Source organism: Cucumis melo, chromosome 11 (genome assembly GCF_025177605.1).
Source record: "Cucumis melo cultivar AY chromosome 11, USDA_Cmelo_AY_1.0, whole genome shotgun sequence".
NCBI lineage: Eukaryota > Viridiplantae > Streptophyta > Magnoliopsida > Cucurbitales > Cucurbitaceae > Cucumis > Cucumis melo.
This window is the reverse complement of record NC_066867.1, coordinates 13,081,497-13,099,334: the sequence shown is the minus strand read 5'-3', so window position 1 is coordinate 13,099,334 and position 17,838 is coordinate 13,081,497. Positions and strand designations below refer to the sequence as shown.

Here is a 17,838-nt window from a genome sequence, read left to right as displayed (position 1 = left end):
AAATCATCCTTCGCATGTCTTCAACACCAGACATCCTAAGGAAGGAAGAACTTAAAATATAAGTCAAACAGACTTAGTGAGTGATGAGTTTGAGAAAACCTTTTCGAAGAAAACACAATAGAATTAATAATAATAAAGTCAAACTACATCATTTACTCCTCATCACATCAAGCCACAAACAATTCAACTATCAGTACAACAAGCACCACACGCTCATATCTTCTCACACATCATGCTCATCACTGAGACTTGGGATTCTCCCCTTGTCCGAACCTGAGATTCATACCCAATCAGCATCTCATTACCATCTGCCTAGACCTAGAATTCTTCCCTCACCGAAATCTGGGAGTCACAATGAACCAGCGTCTTGCGAGTTACCTAGGATTTTTACCAGCATCTCGCATCAAGAACACATCACAACTCGCCCAGACATGGGACTCTCCCCTCGCCTAGACCTGAGATTCACACTCAATAAGTGTCACGCTAGTTACCTGGGATTTCCACCAGTGTCTTGCGATAGATCTCTTCTCTTCTTGTTACAAACCATCATGGCAAATAGAAGAGTTAGCCTCCTGGCTTGCTCCCGTTACATACAATCACACCAATAAAAATTTCATATGACAAGCATTAATAACATAACACTTTTAGATGATCAACAAAACGATGCATCTTTCCCATGAGGGGCTTACAATATTGACTAATTAGGAAAATCATTAGTAAAAAATATCATCCTTGATAAAGATCAACAAAGATTCTATTTACAAAAGCTTACTCAAAACAAACATTTAGTCGTAATTCATTTTTAGAGTAGAAAGCATTTAACCGTAAATATCAACTTAGGAATCATGTTGAAATCTTGTTTGTCATTCACAAGCATTTATTCATTATAAGGATCACTCACGAAAATACTTAGCCTCAACCTCTTCCTTCTCTACTTTTGGATTTCTCTTATCGTTTAGCGGTTCTCTCAATTGGCCATTCAGCATTCGAGACTTTCCCTTGACATCTTTTTCTGAAAATTCTAACACTTTTGAACCGCCTTTTCCCTTTAGCCTTTGGGCCTATTTATAGTGACCTTTCACATATCCAAGGGTCTCTTCCATGCTTTACACATGTCACCTTACTACTTCACCGTGTCATGCAGCCAATCCAATCTCGACACGTAGGCTAACCGTCAACAACAACTAGACATTCCCTTGAGATGCACACCTTATCTCTTTAGAAAGTCAAACTCTTTAATTGTCTGACTTTTCCTTACCTCACTACTACAAAATCTACTTTACTTGACACTAGCTACTTTTACATACTTGGCGTTTTTATTAAAAACGTCAAGTATTGACCATTTTAAAGAAAAAACATCAAGTAAAATCTCAAAAAAGTGGAGTTTTTTATGGAAATTTTTGAATTATTTTACGTTTGCTTTTACTTGACGTTTTTTCCGCATCAAGTATAAAGGAGACTTTACTTGACGTTGTATCTGTGTCAAGTATAGTGGACATTTACTTGATGCGAAAAACGCGTCAAGTATAGTTTGAAGAAAAATAAAAATTTCGAATTATTTTACGTTAGTTTTATTTGACGTTTTATTTCGCGTCAAGTATAATAGAGATTGTACTTGACGGTTTATTAACGTTAAGTATAGTGCAGAGTTTACTTGACGTTGTGGTCGCATCAAGTATAGGTAATATTTACTTGACGTGAAAAGAACGTCAAGTATAGTTTACATTTTTATTTAAAAATGTTTTGGAAATGTTAAATATAAAAAATAAAAAAATAAAAAGTATAAAAATAATATTTATTCCATCTTTCATTAAATAAATTTATTAAAATAAACAAGCTTATTAAAATAAATTTATTAAAATAAGCTTATTAAAAATTATTTTAATAAAACAATTTATTAAAATAAATTATTTTATTAAAACTTTCCCTCCTAATCCTTTTCATCTCCCCCCTTTCTCTTTCAAATCTATCCATCTCTCACGCCTCTCCCCTTCACTCTAGCATTCTTCTTCAACCCAATTACCGTCGTGCTGCCCCTGTAGCAACGACGAACTCCCCTACACCCATCTTCACTGCCGCCACCGTTTACATTAAGCGCCGACATGGTCGCCGCCGGTAATTTTCATCGTCTTCTCTTGAGTTTGCTATAGCCAGTGCCGCCTCCAGAAACAAAGGTCACAAGAAAACTGTGAATATAGTGATTCAGATCCCCTCGCTGACTCCGTTCTTGGACCTAGCAGCAGACGACAGCCAGGTTCAAATTCAAATTAGACTTTTATTTGTTTGCATTGCTCCCATGTATGATTTTTTTACAGGGGAATGTATTCCAAATGTACACTTGCTATAATTTTTTGTTCTGCTTTTATAAGTTGGCCAAGCTATTGAAATGTTGATGCAGGTTGTAATACTGTTGGTGTTAGAATGAAAGATTTTCATGTATGTATGTAAAATGTCTACAAAATTTACCGTTTAAAAATCATCATTCCAAATTTCTGGTTCTGCTCTAAAATTTCTATTACGAACCCGTAGCAAGTTGTTTCAAATAATAATAATCATCATCAAGAAGGAAAAAATGAGGAAGGTTGTTTTTGAAAGTTTTGGGTCTCGCACTTTGTTAATTTCACGAAGGGTTAGGTACCATTTAGAAAAAATCAAGCGGCATGCTCGACTCTTGTGTGCTCTCTTCAACCCTGTCTCCTCTTCTTTACATTTCTACCATTTTCCTTTATTCTTTACCTCTCTGGTCCTCTCCCATTTTCTTTAGTCTTTCCAATTTTCAATTTTCACATGTCCAGAGCCCTGTAGCACAACAAAAGAAAAGTTTATCACCAAACCTGCAGAGATACCTATGAGAAAGGCAGCCAAAAACCTGACGAGAAACGCCAATGTTTGAAGTGTATGTAATTTTGTACATATTTTCAAATTTGTTCCAAGGGTTGGACACTTTGTACTTATTTTTTCTCTTTTCTATAAATTTAAAACCCTCGGTATCAGAGTTTTGATTATCAAGTCTGCAAAAAGTTTAAAACATCCCAACATCGAAACATGGTAGTTGCTCCAAGAGTAAAGTCCAGGAGAAGGTAAAATGTTTGATTCTAAAGTAAAGTTACAATATTAATTGTTTATTAAAGTGAAGCTATATCATTTATTTGTGCTTTGAAAATCTTGATGGTTTTAGGAGAAAGTTTTAGAAAATGTGGTAAAAGAGAAGAAAGGGATTGCTACTAGTATACCACCGATATCTCTTACATCAAAGAAGAAGGTCGTAAAAGAGAAGGAAGTGATTGATACTAGGTCATCGATAACAAATAATGAGGTAAATGTGAAGGTGGATTGTAAATAAACAATTTTAGGTATATATGAGTTTTTAGATTGTTACTTATTTGTGTTAGGTAAAAGCTTCAAGGCCGATGACAAAGGAGGTGGAAGTTATTAGTGAGTATAGTACTCGAGGGATTAGAGCTCGAAACCTTATATAAATGAGGCAATAGATGCAAGGGGATAGACTTAGTTTTGATATACAGCACTTGTTTTTTGTTATATAAGATAGCTATTATTATTGTTGATTTTGGAATAGGCCACATATAGGAAATTTTAATTGGTTATATTTGGATTGAAATTTTGTAATTGTTGATGACATTGCTGAGAAGAATGAAATTATTGTTGGTTTACTGATTTATTTGTCATTTTTTTGTTGTGAACTACTGGTTGGAAAGGAATGTACCTAATGCTGGAAACAGAAAATAGAAAAATTTTATATTTAATATATTAATAAACAATATGCATAATGTTAAATACATGACGATTTTTTAGTGTCAACTATACAATTTTACTTGACATGTAAATAGTGTCAAGTATGCGATCTTGACAATAGATTACTTGACATCAATATAATGTCAAGTAAACGTATACTCGACGATTTATTAGTGTCAAGTAAAGGTATACTTGATGTGTTTCGAATGTCAAGTAAAGGTGTGCTCGACGGTTTTTTAGTGAAGTAATCTGACTATACTTGACAGTCGATTAGTTGACGCTTTTATTAACGTCAAGTAAAGGTTTACTTGATACTGTATTAACGTTAAGTAATCCAATTTTTATAGTAGTGCCTTCTCGAGAAACAACAGACATTTACTTTTCCCGACGAGTTGTCAAGTCAGCTTGACAAGACACCTACTTCCTCGCCTCATTCTCTTAGGCATAGGTACTTTCTTTTGCTTTGCCACATAACTTCCCAGTGAAAACTCTCTTCAATAAGACTTCCTTCATCTGATTCAGAGCCTCACACATAATCCTTTCATGGAACGCGTTCTACTATCAGAACTCTCTTTATTATGCATCCCTGTGGTAGGGTCTTTATCACATTAGTGGTATGCAATTAGGGCCTTACATATTCTGTTATATTTATGAAATTGGGATAAAAGCTACTCATTTTGACACATTATCTTGCGTTTTGGCTTCATTGTTTTACATAAAGGCCATAATAACTTGTATTTCTACAAGTTATCACATGGTCAACACGATCGTTTAGATTTGAAGCCCTTTTTCCATCGTTTACAAAAAAAACTACACGATCGTGTGAATATGATCTAAACGATCGCTTACCATAGTCAACACAAACATTCAGTGTGGTAAACATGATCGTTTAGATTTGAAGCATTTTTTTCATCGTTAAAAAAACTACACGATCGTGTATCATTTCCTATGCTATCGCATTTCATGATCGTTCAGAAGAAGAATTACATGCGTGCGTATGGATGATTAATCGCGTGTTAACTGGGGCAATTTTTGTATTTTCCATTGCGGGCCTTTGAACTTTTCTGTTTTCAAAGTTGTTCTACACAATGTAAATATTTTGTCGGTTTGTTATATCTATGAAAAAAAACCCATTTTTTTAGCTTATATACGAAAGAAGATCTAATGTTTTCTAAAATTTAATGACAATCTTGAAGGGATGAAACCCCTACGCAATGGAAAATTAACAGACACACCATAACTCAAATTAATTTAGGAACCTAAAAATATCAGTACATTGGCAAAAACTAATTTATTTATGGCTAAGCATACAAAAAGATAGATCGAATTACAGAGAAGAGGAATATATACCCACATTGATGACTCTAAATATATCAAACTTCAAATTGGGGTACACCACTTGGAAATGTTCTCATTCTCTGAGTTGAGATTTTGGTTTATGGGAACGAAAATTGGAGAAGGAAAATTCTAAGAGAGCGATAACTTTTTCTTGACAGAATTCCAGTACCTAGAATGTTAAATCCTTTTGCCTTCCTTTTCTTTGGTCTGAAGAAGAGGGAAGTTAAGAGAGTAAAACTGTAACGCCCCGAATTTTCGAGGTAAATTTTATCTTTTGTGGGGATACGAAATTTTTTTGAATTTAATGTTTTGTAAATTGTTATAATAATAATATGATATTAATTATATTATTATTATTATTTATTATTATTATTATAATTTATTATTGTTATTATTACTATTATTTAATATTATTATTATTATTATTTAATATTATTATTACATTATTATTATTAATTATATTATTATTATTATTATTTTTTATTTTTATTATTATTATTATTAAATATTATTATTATTATTATTTAATTTAATATATATATATATATATTTTAAAAATAAACCCTAACTTACCGCGCGCGCCGTCCCCCCCCCCCCTGAATTTTTCTTCTTCTTCTTCTTCTCCCTTCCTCGCCCGACAGCCGCCCGACGTCTCCACCTTCAGTCGACAACGCCCGTTCTTCTTCTTCTTCTTCTTCTTCTCTTCAGCTTCTTCACCCGACAAACACAGCCGCCATCCGCACGTTTTCGTCTTCCGCCCCATTTCTGCATCCACACATCACCGACGGGAAGCACCCAGCGACAGCCGTCCCTGACCGTCCTTCTTGTGGGTTCCACGTACACGGCCAGCCATCGACCGTCTCTGCCTCGGTTGTGCAGCGTCGGCCGTCTACACTTAGCATCGACGTAAGTAACCGAGCAAACCTCCTCTGCCACCGCCGCCGTGTGTTTCGCTACCGTGTGGAAATCAAATCGACACCGAGCCGAGCCGAAGACCGAACCGAGCCGAGCCGAGAGCTGAGCCGAGCCGAGCCGAGCCGAGGACCGAACCGAGCCGAGCCGAGCCGAGGACCGAACCGAGCCGAGCCGAGCCGAGCACCGAGCCGAGCCGAGGACCGAGTCGAGCCGAGCCGAGTCGAGGACCGAGCCGAGCCAAGCCGTAAACTGATCCAAGCCGAGCCGAGCCGCGAGCTGGCCAACCCAAGCCACGAGCCAAGCCGAGCCGAGCCGAACACCTCCAAGCCAAGCCGAGCTCCCTGTTTACCGAGCCACCTAAGCCTTCCTTCCTCCACTCCGGGTCACGGTGAGTTTTCGGTAAGGATTGTTTTGATGATTTTCCATAATGTTGCTATATCCGATTCGAGTTGAATATTGGAATAAGCTTTGGTCCTATCTTCCATCCCCTGAAGGTATTGAGGAGTTGACGTTTAAGTTCTCGGATTTCCGCGGCAGGTTTGGTTGGAGATAGCTTTCTTTTCCTTGGGTAAGTCAATGGTTGTTGCTTAGGGCCAAGTAAAATGACTTCTACTAGTATCATAGTTTAAAAACCCTGGTGTTTTCGTTCAGGTGGATTCGTTGAGCGTGGACTCGATCGAGGGGCATAACCAAGTTTCAGGTAAGGGTTTTCCTACTACTGGACCTCGAATCGAGGCTGGAAACGTAATAATCCACAGGGGATTACACGTTAGTAACTGTACCGAATAAACGTATGTGTGATTGACTTTTAAGTATTGTTGCTATACTCTTGTCTGATGTAAAGGTAACGCGACCGCTAGTTGTAGCTTGTGTGCTATCGGGTGTAAGGAGTTGCTTGCGGATAGACCCCGATGCTGGATGTTCGGTATAGGGTGGTTATGTTAACGGGCTACGTTGTAGATTTGGATTTTATGTCGATGGACCCTGAAGTTTACGGTTAGTTACGTGGTAGTCATTGGTCTGGACATTGATCATGGAGTTGGTCGGGGAAGGACGGTGAGTCCGATTTTGGTTGATTAGTTGATTTGGTCTAGGGGTTACCATAATGGTGTGCGAATTGGAAACGCGTATAGCAACTGAGGGTGTAGTTGTTTAAACCTATACTATCTGACTGACAAAGCCTATGGCAGAACTGTAATATGAATGTCGTTGGGGTATGACTGTTGTAGACGATTTAGCATGGACTGAGGGGTAACGGTTAGCTTCATCTATGGGGTAGTGTGCCTTACGGATATGTGCATCCTTCGGGAGCACTAGACTGATATGTGCACCCTTCGGGAGCCCTAGACTGATATGTGCATCCTTCGGGAGCACTAGACTGATATGTGCATCCTTCGGGAGCAGTAGACTGATGTGTGCATCCTTCGGGAGCACTAGACTGATATGTGCATCCTTCGGGAGCACTAGACTGATATGTGCGTTCTACGGAACCACTAGACTGTTATGTAGGGTACCCCCGAATAGGAAGTTAACTGTTGTTCCCTAACGGGCCCAGTAGTGGGTCCCTTACTGGGTATGTTTATACTCACCCTTTTCTCTTCTTAAACTTTTCAGGTAAGGGCACAGCGAGAGGTAGACCGACGAGGGGCAGAAAGGATGCGTGAAGGCCATATGGACGCGTCTGATTTTCTTATTGCTTCCGCTGATGTATTTTGTCAGAATATTTGGTTTTGTGATTTTGAGTTGATGACCTGAGTTTTTATTTGAAACTTTTGCGACTGTGATTTAAAATAGGGCCCGATACTGTTTTTGTAATATTTCTAATGTTTTAAGAAATCGTAACCGGTCCGTTATAAATTTTGTTTTGTGTGGTCGAGTTTTAGTACTGAGTAGTGACCTCAGCTTAGTCCGGAAAGTTGGGTCGTTACAGTTGGTATCAGAGCCTAAGTTTTAGGTTCTGTAGACTGACTTATAATGTGAGTCTGTGTTTTGTGTCCTTATGGCTAAAACGATCCTTGCCGCTCGTCAGGTACGCTCTCATGAAAGTATATGTATAACTCTATATGCATTACCTTACCTAAGTTAAACTGCAAAGTTAATTACCATTTATGACTAAAGGGATCATTGGTGGTTGTTAGGAAAATGCCGCCAATGAGAGGTGCACGTAGGGGTGGCCGAGGAGGCCGAGGAAGAGGAGCAGGACGCGTTCAGCCTGAGGTGCAGCCTGTAGCCCAAGCCACTAACCCGGCTGCGCCAGTTACTCATGCGGATCTAGCTGCCATGGAGCAGAGGTTTAGAGATTTGATTATGCAGATGCGGGAGCAGCAGCAGCCTGCCTCGCCAGCTCCAGCACCAACTTCTGCTCCAGCTCCGGCTCCAGTACCAATTGCGCCCCAGGTTGTGCCGGATCAGTTGTCAGCAGAGGCTAATCACCTGAGGGATTTCAGGAAGTATAATCCCACGACATTCGATGGGTCTTTGGAGGACCCCACCAGGGCTCAGCTGTGGTTATCGTCTTTGGAGACCATATTCCGATACATGAAATGCCCTGAGGATCAGAAAGTTCAGTGTGCTGTTTTTATGTTGACTGACAGAGGCACTGCATGGTGGGAGACTACAGAGAGAATGCTAGGTGGTGATGTGAGTCAGATCACGTGGCAACAGTTTAAGGAGAGTTTCTATGCGAAATTCTTCTCTGCTAGTTTGAGAGATGCCAAGCGGCAGGAGTTCCTGAACTTAGAGCAGGGTGACATGACAGTGGAGCAGTATGATGCGGAGTTTGACATGTTATCCCGCTTCGCTCCCGAGATGATAGCGACCGAGGCGGCCAGAGCTGATAAGTTTGTTAGAGGCCTCCGACTGGACATTCAGGGTTTGGTCCGAGCTTTCCGACCTGCTACTCATGCCGATGCACTACGCCTGGCAGTGGATCTCAGTTTACAGGAGAGGGCTAACTCGTCTAAGACCGCTGGTAGAGGTTCAACATCAGGACAGAAGAGGAAGGCTGAGCAGCAGCCTGTTCCAGCGCCACAGCGGAACTTCAGATCAGGTGGTGAGTTTCGCCGCTTCCAGCAGAAACCTTTTGAGGTAGGGGAAGCTGCCAGAGGGAAGCCGTTGTGTACCACTTGTGGAAAGCACCATCTGGGCCGTTGCTTATTCGGGACCAGGACTTGCTTTAAGTGTAGGCAAGAGGGTCATACAGCTGATAGATGCCCGTTGAGACTTACGGGGAACGCGCAGAATCAGGGAGCAGGTGCTCCACATCAGGGTAGGGTCTTTGCTACCAACAAGACTGAGGCTGAGAGGGCAGGCACAGTGGTGACAGGTACGCTTCCAGTATTGGGGCATTACGCCTTAGTTTTGTTTGATTCGGGATCGTCACATTCTTTTATCTCTTCTGCATTTGTGTTGCATGCCCGCTTAGAGGTAGAGCCCTTACACCATGTTCTATCAGTATCTACTCCTTCCGGGGAGTGTATGTTGTCGAAGGAAAAGGTGAAAGCATGCCAGATTTAGATAGCAGGCCATGTGATTGAAGTAACTCTGTTAGTCCTGGATATGCTCGACTTTGATGTAATCCTGGGTATGGATTGGTTGGTCGCTAACCACGCCAGCATAGATTGTTCCCGTAAGGAGGTAACGTTTAACCCTCCCTCGATGGCCAGTTTTAAATTTAAGGGAGGAGGGTCAAGGTCGTTGCCTCAGGTAATCTCAGCCATCAGGGCCAGTAAACTGCTCAGTCAGGGTACTTGGGGTATCTTAGCGAGCGTGGTGGATACTAGAGAGGTCGATGTATCCCTGTCATCAGAACCGGTGGTGAGGGACTATCCGGATGTCTTTCCTGAAGAACTTCCAGGGTTACCTCCGCACAGAGAGGTTGAGTTTTCCATAGAGTTGGAGCCGGGCACGGTTTCTATATCCAGAGCCCCTTAAAGGATGGCCCCCCGCAGAGCTGAAAGAATTAAAGGTGCAGTTACAAGAATTGCTTGATAAGGGATTCATTCGACCGAGCGTGTCACCTTGGGGTGCGCCAGTTTTATTTGTTAAGAAGAAGGATGGATCGATGCGTCTATGCATTGACTATAGGGAGTTGAACAAGGTAACCGTAAAGAACAGATATCCCTTGCCCAGGATCGACGATCTATTTGACCAGTTACAGGGAGCCACAGTGTTCTCTAAGATTGATCTTCGGTGGGGATACCATCAGCTGAGGATTAAGGATGGTGATGTACCGAAGACAGCATTTCGTTCCAGCATTTCGTTCCAGTTTTATTTGTGATGTCTTTTGGTTTGACGAATGCTCCGGCAGTGTTTATGGACTTGATGAACAGAGTGTTTAGGGAGTTCCTAGATACTTTTGTGATCGTGTTTATTGATGATATCTTGATATACTCCAAGACGGAGGCCGAACATGAGGAGCATTTACGTATAGTTTTGCAAACACTTCGGGATAATAAGTTGTATGCAAAGTTCTCGAAATGCGAGTTTTGGCTGAAGCAGGTGTCCTTTCTGGGCCACGTGGTTTCTAAGGCTGGGGTCTCTGTGGATCCAGCTAAGATAGAGGCAGTCACCGGTTGGACCCGACCTTCCACAGTCAGTGAGGTTCGTAGCTTTCTGGGTTTAGCAGGTTATTATCGACGGTTTGTGGAGAACTTTTCTCGTATAGCTACTCCTCTTACTCAGTTGACCAGGAAGGGAGCTCCTTTTGTTTGGAGCAAGGCATGTGATGACAGTTTTCAGAACCTTAAACAGAAGCTAGTTACCGCACCGGTTCTTACTGTACCTGATGGTTCTGGCAGTTTCGTGATTTATAGTGATGCTTCCAAGAAGGGTTTGGGTTGTGTTTTGATGCAACAGGGTAAGGTGGTCGCTTATGCGTCTCGTCAGTTGAAGAGTCATGAGCAGAACTACCCTACACATGATTTAGAGTTGGCAGCGGTGGTTTTTGCTTTGAAAATATGGAGGCATTACTTATATGGTGAAAAGATACAGATATTCACGGATCATAAGAGCTTGAAATACTTCTTTACTCAAAAAGAATTGAATATGAGACAGCGAAGATGGCTTGAGTTAGTGAAGGATTACGATTGTGAGATACTGTATCATCCAGGCAAGGCAAATGTGGTAGCTGATGCTCTTAGTAGAAAGGTATCACATTCAGCAGCACTTATTACCCGACAGGCCCCATTGCATCGGGATCTCGAGCGGGCTGAGATTGCAGTGTCAGTGGGGGCAGTCACTATGCAGTTAGCCTAGTTGACGGTACAGTCGACTTTGAGGCAAAGGATCATTGGTGGTCAGAGTAACGATCCTTATTTGGTTGAGAAACGTGGCCTAGCAGAGGCAGGGCAAGCGGATGGGTTCTCCATATCCTCTGATGGTGGACTTGTGTTTGAGAGACGTCTCTGTGTGCCGTCAGATAGTGCGGTTAAGACAGAATTATTATCTGAGGCTCACAGTTCCCCATTTTCCATGCACCCGGGTAGTACGAAGATGTATCAGGACCTGAAGCGGGTTTATTGGTGGCGTAACATGAAGAGGGAGGTAGCAGAATTTGTTAGTAGATGCTTGGTGTGTCAGCAGGTTAAGGCACCAAGGCAGAAACCAGCGGGTTTATTACAACCCTTGAGCATACCGGAATGGAAGTGGGAAAATGTGTCCATGGATTTCATTACAGGACTGCCGAGAACGCTGAGGGGTTTTACAGTGATTTGGGTTGTGGTGGACAGACTTACTAAATCAGTGCACTTCGTTTCGGGTAAATCCACCTATACTGCTAGTAAGTGGGCACAGCTGTACATGTCAGAGATAGTGAGATTACATGGAGTGCCAGTGTCGATTGTTTCGGATAGAGATGCCCGTTTCACTTCCAAATTCTAGAAGGGTTTGCAGACTGCTATGGGCATGAGGTTAGACTTTAGTACAGTTTTCCATCCACAGACTGACGGTCAGACTGAGCGTCTGAACCAAGTTTTAGAGGATATGTTGCGAGCGTGTGCATTGGAATTTCCAGGTAGCTGGGACTCCCACTTACATTTGATGGAATTTGCTTATAATAACAGTTATCAGGCTACTATTGGCATGGCACCATTTGAGGCCTTATACGGCAAATGTTGTGGATCCCCGGTTTGCTGGGGGTGAGGTGGGTGAGCAGAGATTCATGGGTCCTGAGTTTGTTCAGTCTACTAACGAAGCGTTACAGAAGATTAGATCACGCATGCATACCGCTCAGAGTAGGCAGAAGAGTTATGTAGATGTGAGGCGGAAGGATCTTGAGTTTGAGGTAGGGGACAAGGTGTTCTTAAAGGTAGCACCTATGAGAGGTGTCTTACGATTTGAAAGGAGGGGAAAGCTGAGTCCCCGTTTTGTTGGGCCGTTTGAGATTTTGGAGCGGATTGGCCCTGTAGCTTATCGCTTGGCGTTGCCACCATCACTCTCGACAGTTCATGATGTGTTCCATGTTTCTATGTTGAGGAAGTACGTGCCAGATCCATCCCATGTAGTGGATTACGAGCCACTGGAGATTGATGAAAACTTGAGTTATACTGAACGACCTGTTGAGGTGCTGGCTAGAGAGGTGAAAACGTTGAGGAATAAAGAAATTCCTTTGGTTAAAGTCTTATGGCGGAATCACCGGGTGGAAGAGGCTACATGGGAGCGAGAAGATGACATGAGGTCCCGTTATCCCGAACTTTTCGAGGAATAAAACTTTCGAGGACGAAAGTTCCCTAAGGAGGGAAGAATGTAGCGCCCCGAATTTTCGAGGTAAATTTTATCTTTTGTGGGAATACGAAATTTTTTTGAATTTAATGTTTTGTAAATTGCTATAATAATAATATGATATTAATTATATTATTATTATTATTTATTATTATTATTATAATTTATTATTGTTATTATTACTATTATTTAATATTATTATTATTATTATTTAATATTATTATTACATTATTATTATTATTAATTATATTATTATTATTATTATTTTTATTATTATTATTATTATTATTTAATTTAATATATATATATATATATATTTTAAAAATAAACCCTAACTTACCGCGCGCGCCGTCCCCCCCCTCCTCCCCCGTGAATTTTTCTTCTTCTTCTTCTTCTCCCTTCCTCGCCCGACAACCGCCCGACGTCTCCACCTTCAGTCGACAACGCCCGTTCTTCTTCTTCTTCTTCTTCTTCTTCTCTTCAGCTTCTTCACCCGACAAACACAGCCGCCATCCGCACGTTTTCGTCTTCCGCCCCATTTCTGCATCCACACATCACCGACGGGAAGCACCCAGCGACAGCCGTCCCTGACCGTCCTTCTTGTGGGTTCCACGTACACGGCCAGCCATCGACCGTCTCTGCCTCGGTTGTGCAGCGTCGGCCGTCTACACTTAGCATCGACGTAAGTAACCGAGCAAACCTCCTCTGCCACCGCCGCCGTGTGTTTCGCTACCGTGTGGAAATCAAATCGACACCGACCCAAGCCGAGCCGAGCCGAAGACCGAACCGAGCCGAGCCGAGAGCCGAGCCGAGCCGAGCCGAGAGCCGAGCCGAGGACCGAACCGAGCCGAGCCGAGGACCGAACCGAGCCGAGCCGAGCCGAGGACTGAGCCGAGCCGAGCCGAGCACCGAGCCGAGCTGAGCCGAGCCGTAAACTGATCCAAGCCGAGCCGAGCCGCGAGCTGGCCAACCCAAGCCACGAGCCAAGCCGAGCTGAGCCGAACACCTCCAAGCCAAGCCGAGCTCCCTGTTTACCGAGCCACCTAAGCCTTCCTTCCTCCACTCCGAGTCACGGTGAGTTTTCGGTAAGGATTGTTTTGATGATTTTCCATAATGTTGCTATATCCGATTTGAGTTGAATATTGGAATAAGCTTTGGTCCTATCTTCCATCCTTTGAAGGTATTGAGGAGTTGACGTTTAAATTCTCGGATTTCCGCGGCAGGTTTGGTTGGAGATAGCTTTCTTTTCCTTGGGAAAGTCAACGGTTGTTGCTTAGGGCCAAGTAAAATGACTTCTACTGGTATCATAGTTTAAAAACCCTTGTGTTTTCGTTCAGGTGGATCCGTTGAGCGTGGACTCGATCGAGGGGCATAACCAAGTTTCAGGTAAGGATTTTCCTACTACTGGACCTCGAATCGAGGCTGGAAACATAATAATCCACAGGGGATTACACGTTAGTAACTGTACCGAATAAACGTATGTGTGATTGACTTTTAAGTATTGTTGCTATACTCTTGTCTGATGTAAAGGTAACGCGACCGCTAGTTGTAGCTTGTGTGCTATCGGGTGTAAGGAGTTGCTTGCGGATAGACCCCGATGCTGGATGTTCGGTATAGGGTGGTTATGTTAATGGGCTACGTTGTAGATTGGGATTTTATGTCGATGGACCCTGAAGTTTACGGTTAGTTACGTGGTAGTCATTGGTCTGGACATTGATCATGGAGTTGGTCGGGGAAGGACGGTGAGTCCGATTTTGATTGATTAGTTGATTGGGTCTAGGGGTTACCATAATGGTGTGCGAATTGGAAACGCGTATAGCAACTGAGGGTGTAGTTGTTTAAACCTATACTATCTGACTGACAAAGCCTATGGCGGAACTATAATATGAATGCCGTTGGGGTATGATTGTTGTAGACGGTTTAGCATGGACTGAGGTGTAACGGTTAGCTTCATCTATGGGGTAGTGTGCCTTACGGATATGTGCATCATTCGGGAGCACTAGACTGATATGTGCATCCTTCGGGAGCACTAGACTGATATGTGCATCCTTCGGGAGCACTAGATTGATCTGTGCATCCTTCGGGAGCACTAGACTGATGTGTGCATCCTTCGGGAGCACTAGACTGATATGTGCGTTCTACGGAACCACTAGACTGTTATGTAGGGTACCCCCGAATAGGAAGTTAACTGTTGTTCCCTAACGGGCCCAGTAGTGGGTCCCTTACTGGGTATGTTTATACTCACCCTTTTCTCTTCTTAAACTTTTCAGGTAAGGGCACAGCGAGAGGTAGACCGACGAGGGGCAGAAAGGATGCGTGAAGGCCATATGGACGCGTCTGATTTTCTTATTGCTTTCGCTGATGTATTTTGTCAGAATATTTGGTTTTGTGATTTTGAGTTGATGATCTGAGTTTTTATTTGAAACTTTTGCGACTGTGATTTAAAATAGGGCCCGATACTGTTTTTGTAATATTTCTAACGTTTTAAGAAATCGTAACCGGTCCGTTATAAATTTTGTTTTGTGTGGTCGAGTTTTAGTACTGAGTAGTGACCTCAGCTTAGTCCGGAAAGTTGGGTCGTTACAAAAACGGAAAACGTGGGAAAACCACTCACATTTCCTATTAATTTAAACAATTAAATTAATATTAAAATTAAATTAATTAATTAATTAATTAAATCATATTTAAATGAATATCTCTCACATAACCTATAGTTTTAATTTAATTAAATAAAATTAAACTAAACTATTAATTAATTCTCTAAGATGCTTGAGTCATGCTAGTCATTTGTTCTTGCGGTTTCGAACAATTTGGATCCTTAAGAACACATTGCAGCTTTCCAAATCTCTTATTTCAAATTGCATAGCTAGTTATTTCTTGACATCATATAAATTTTCTACATCATTCATTGTCTTTTTATAAGTCAATGGATCCTCTTAAATTATCATCCAGTATGATGATTTAGTTTTCAATAAAACTAAGTAATGGTCAGGCTGATGAACAACCCTTCCACTACTTTGAAGCATAACCAACTCTTGAAAAGGATGTGACTAACCAAACTCCCTGGTTTTATCAACTACTTTAGTGAATGAACTAGGTTTATCTATAACATATTTGTAAATCATATTCAATACTAATATACTACATGATTTGATGATTACAAAGCGAACCATGTCCAACAAGGCTTAGTTTCTTCTTTTTTATACAGCATTCTACTTAGGCGTCGTAGATGCATAGAGTCGTAACTTGATTCTATGTTCTATCAAATAGTTTTGCAATCTAAGTCCACACACTCTTTACCTCGATCTGATCGAAATGCCTTATAGTTTTACCTTATTGAAGCTTAACTTTAGTCTTAAATTTTTTTAACTTTTCAACAGAATCAGACTTCTGATGCAATAGGTAAACAGGACCAAACTCTTGAATAATCATCAACAAAATTGACGAAATATTCATTCCCTTTTTTTAACTTGGACATTCATTGGTTCAGAGAGGTTCAAATGTACGAGCTATGATCGTATTTTTGGCACTAAGACATTTTCTAGTAAAAGATCTCTTGATCATTATTCCTTTTGAGATAAAACTCACATAAAGATAAAGAGTTATCTTCTAACTAATTTAGAAGTCTACTCTTAACCACTCTCTCACTTGCATTGAGACTTATGTGACTGAATCTTAAGTACCATATATATATAGGTATTAGAAGAAACAATTTTGTCTTTTATGCTAAACATTTCAATATTAAAGACAAATTTTTCTCTAATTGGTCTTAACTTATATAAGTTGTTAATAAGTATAGTAGAACAAATTTGAATAAACTAAAAAATGAACACTTCATTTCAAAATATATTATGTACATTTATTCTGAAATACAAGAGATAAATATTAAATTTCTCAACATTTTGAGAAGCATATAAAACATCTTTAAGTATGAAATATCTATCTAAACAACTTCAGATCTCCCACTGCTTAAGCTGAGACAACCTCTTTTATTCCAAACTTTGAGGATGATCCCATCATCATAAGCTTTTCAAGAACTAGTTTTTTGAAATAAGAAGTAAATATGATTAGCAGTTTCTTGAATCTAGTATTCAGGTTGAAGTATCATATTCCACTAGGTACTTTGGACAATTTCTCAACCAATGTCTATTTTCATTGTAGTGGTAACATTTACCTTTCGCAACTTTCTTTCCCTTACTTTTCTTAGGAGTCTTCCCCTTTCCCTTCTTTTTCATTTATGAAAGTCCAACTTTAGTCTTAGAGAACGATCCTCCTACTAACTCTTTCTTTGTGGTACCAACATTTGCTTCCACTTACTTCTCCTTACTCATAGTAAGATTCTAGAATCGTTGGAGCTCATTTAGAAGAGTGGTCACGGTGAACTCTATTTTATTTAAAGACATGTTTGACTGAAACGATAAAAAACACTTCGAAAGAGATTGTAAAATAAAGCTCACCTGATTTGCCTCATTTATGGGATCACCACTTACTTCAGCAAAATTGAAGTGCATCATTAAGTCCAGGACATGTTCTCTTACAGAGGTCCCTTCCTTTATTTGCTTGGTGTAAATGTACTTAATTGCTTCGTGTTTGAGTGACCATAAAGGCTAACCAAACATTTCCTTCAATGAATCCATAATTTCTTTAGTTGTGGCTACGGATTCATGTTTCTTTGTCAAAACATCAGAAATGTTGGCAAGAATATAGACACAGACCTTTTCATTAGCCTTAATCCATCGATCATATGCTTCCTAAACATTTCGGTTAGGGTTTGAGGTTGGGACTTGAGAACGTTCCTTAGTTAAGACGAATCTTAGATCATCTACAATTAGTATTGTATTTAAGTTTTATTTCCAAGTCGTATAATTATCATCGTTAAGCTTCTTGGAAGCGAAGAGTTGTACTATCACTACTACAAAAACTGACTCTCTTGACGGTTTTAAACTGTCAAGAATGAGTATTCTTGACGTTTTCAAAATTGTCGTTGAATCCAGTGTCAAGAAAGGCCATTTTCTTGACGGTTGTAAAAAGTGTCAAGAATTGATATCGTTGACACTTTTTAACCGTCAAGTATTCAATTTTTCATGACAGTTGAGAGCCGTCAAGAGGATA

At 40.7% G+C, this 17,838-nt stretch overlaps 1 protein-coding gene across 3 annotated transcripts; it reads left to right on the top strand.

Annotated features, from left to right (window-relative positions):
• Positions 1-1,963: 1,963 nt before the first annotated feature.
• LOC127144056 (uncharacterized) lies at positions 1,964-15,178 on the top strand. 3 transcript variants are annotated; one of them, XR_007815673.1, is made up of 2 exons: positions 1,964-2,254; positions 7,621-7,814. XR_007815673.1 is itself a non-coding variant. In XM_051079603.1 (2 exons), the coding sequence occupies exons 1-2, from the start codon at positions 8,158-8,160 to the stop codon at positions 15,044-15,046; spliced, it is 1,224 nt and encodes a 407-aa protein (XP_050935560.1). In that variant the 5' UTR covers positions 8,153-8,157; the 3' UTR covers positions 15,047-15,178. The 3 variants fall into 3 exon arrangements, 1 of the variants encoding a protein (XP_050935560.1); XR_007815672.1 differs by lacking the exon at positions 7,621-7,814 and adding an exon at positions 14,997-15,131 and having other exon boundaries at positions 1,977-2,254; XM_051079603.1 differs by lacking the exons at positions 1,964-2,254; positions 7,621-7,814 and adding exons at positions 8,153-9,331; positions 14,997-15,178.
• Positions 15,179-17,838: the final 2,660 nt, after the last annotated feature.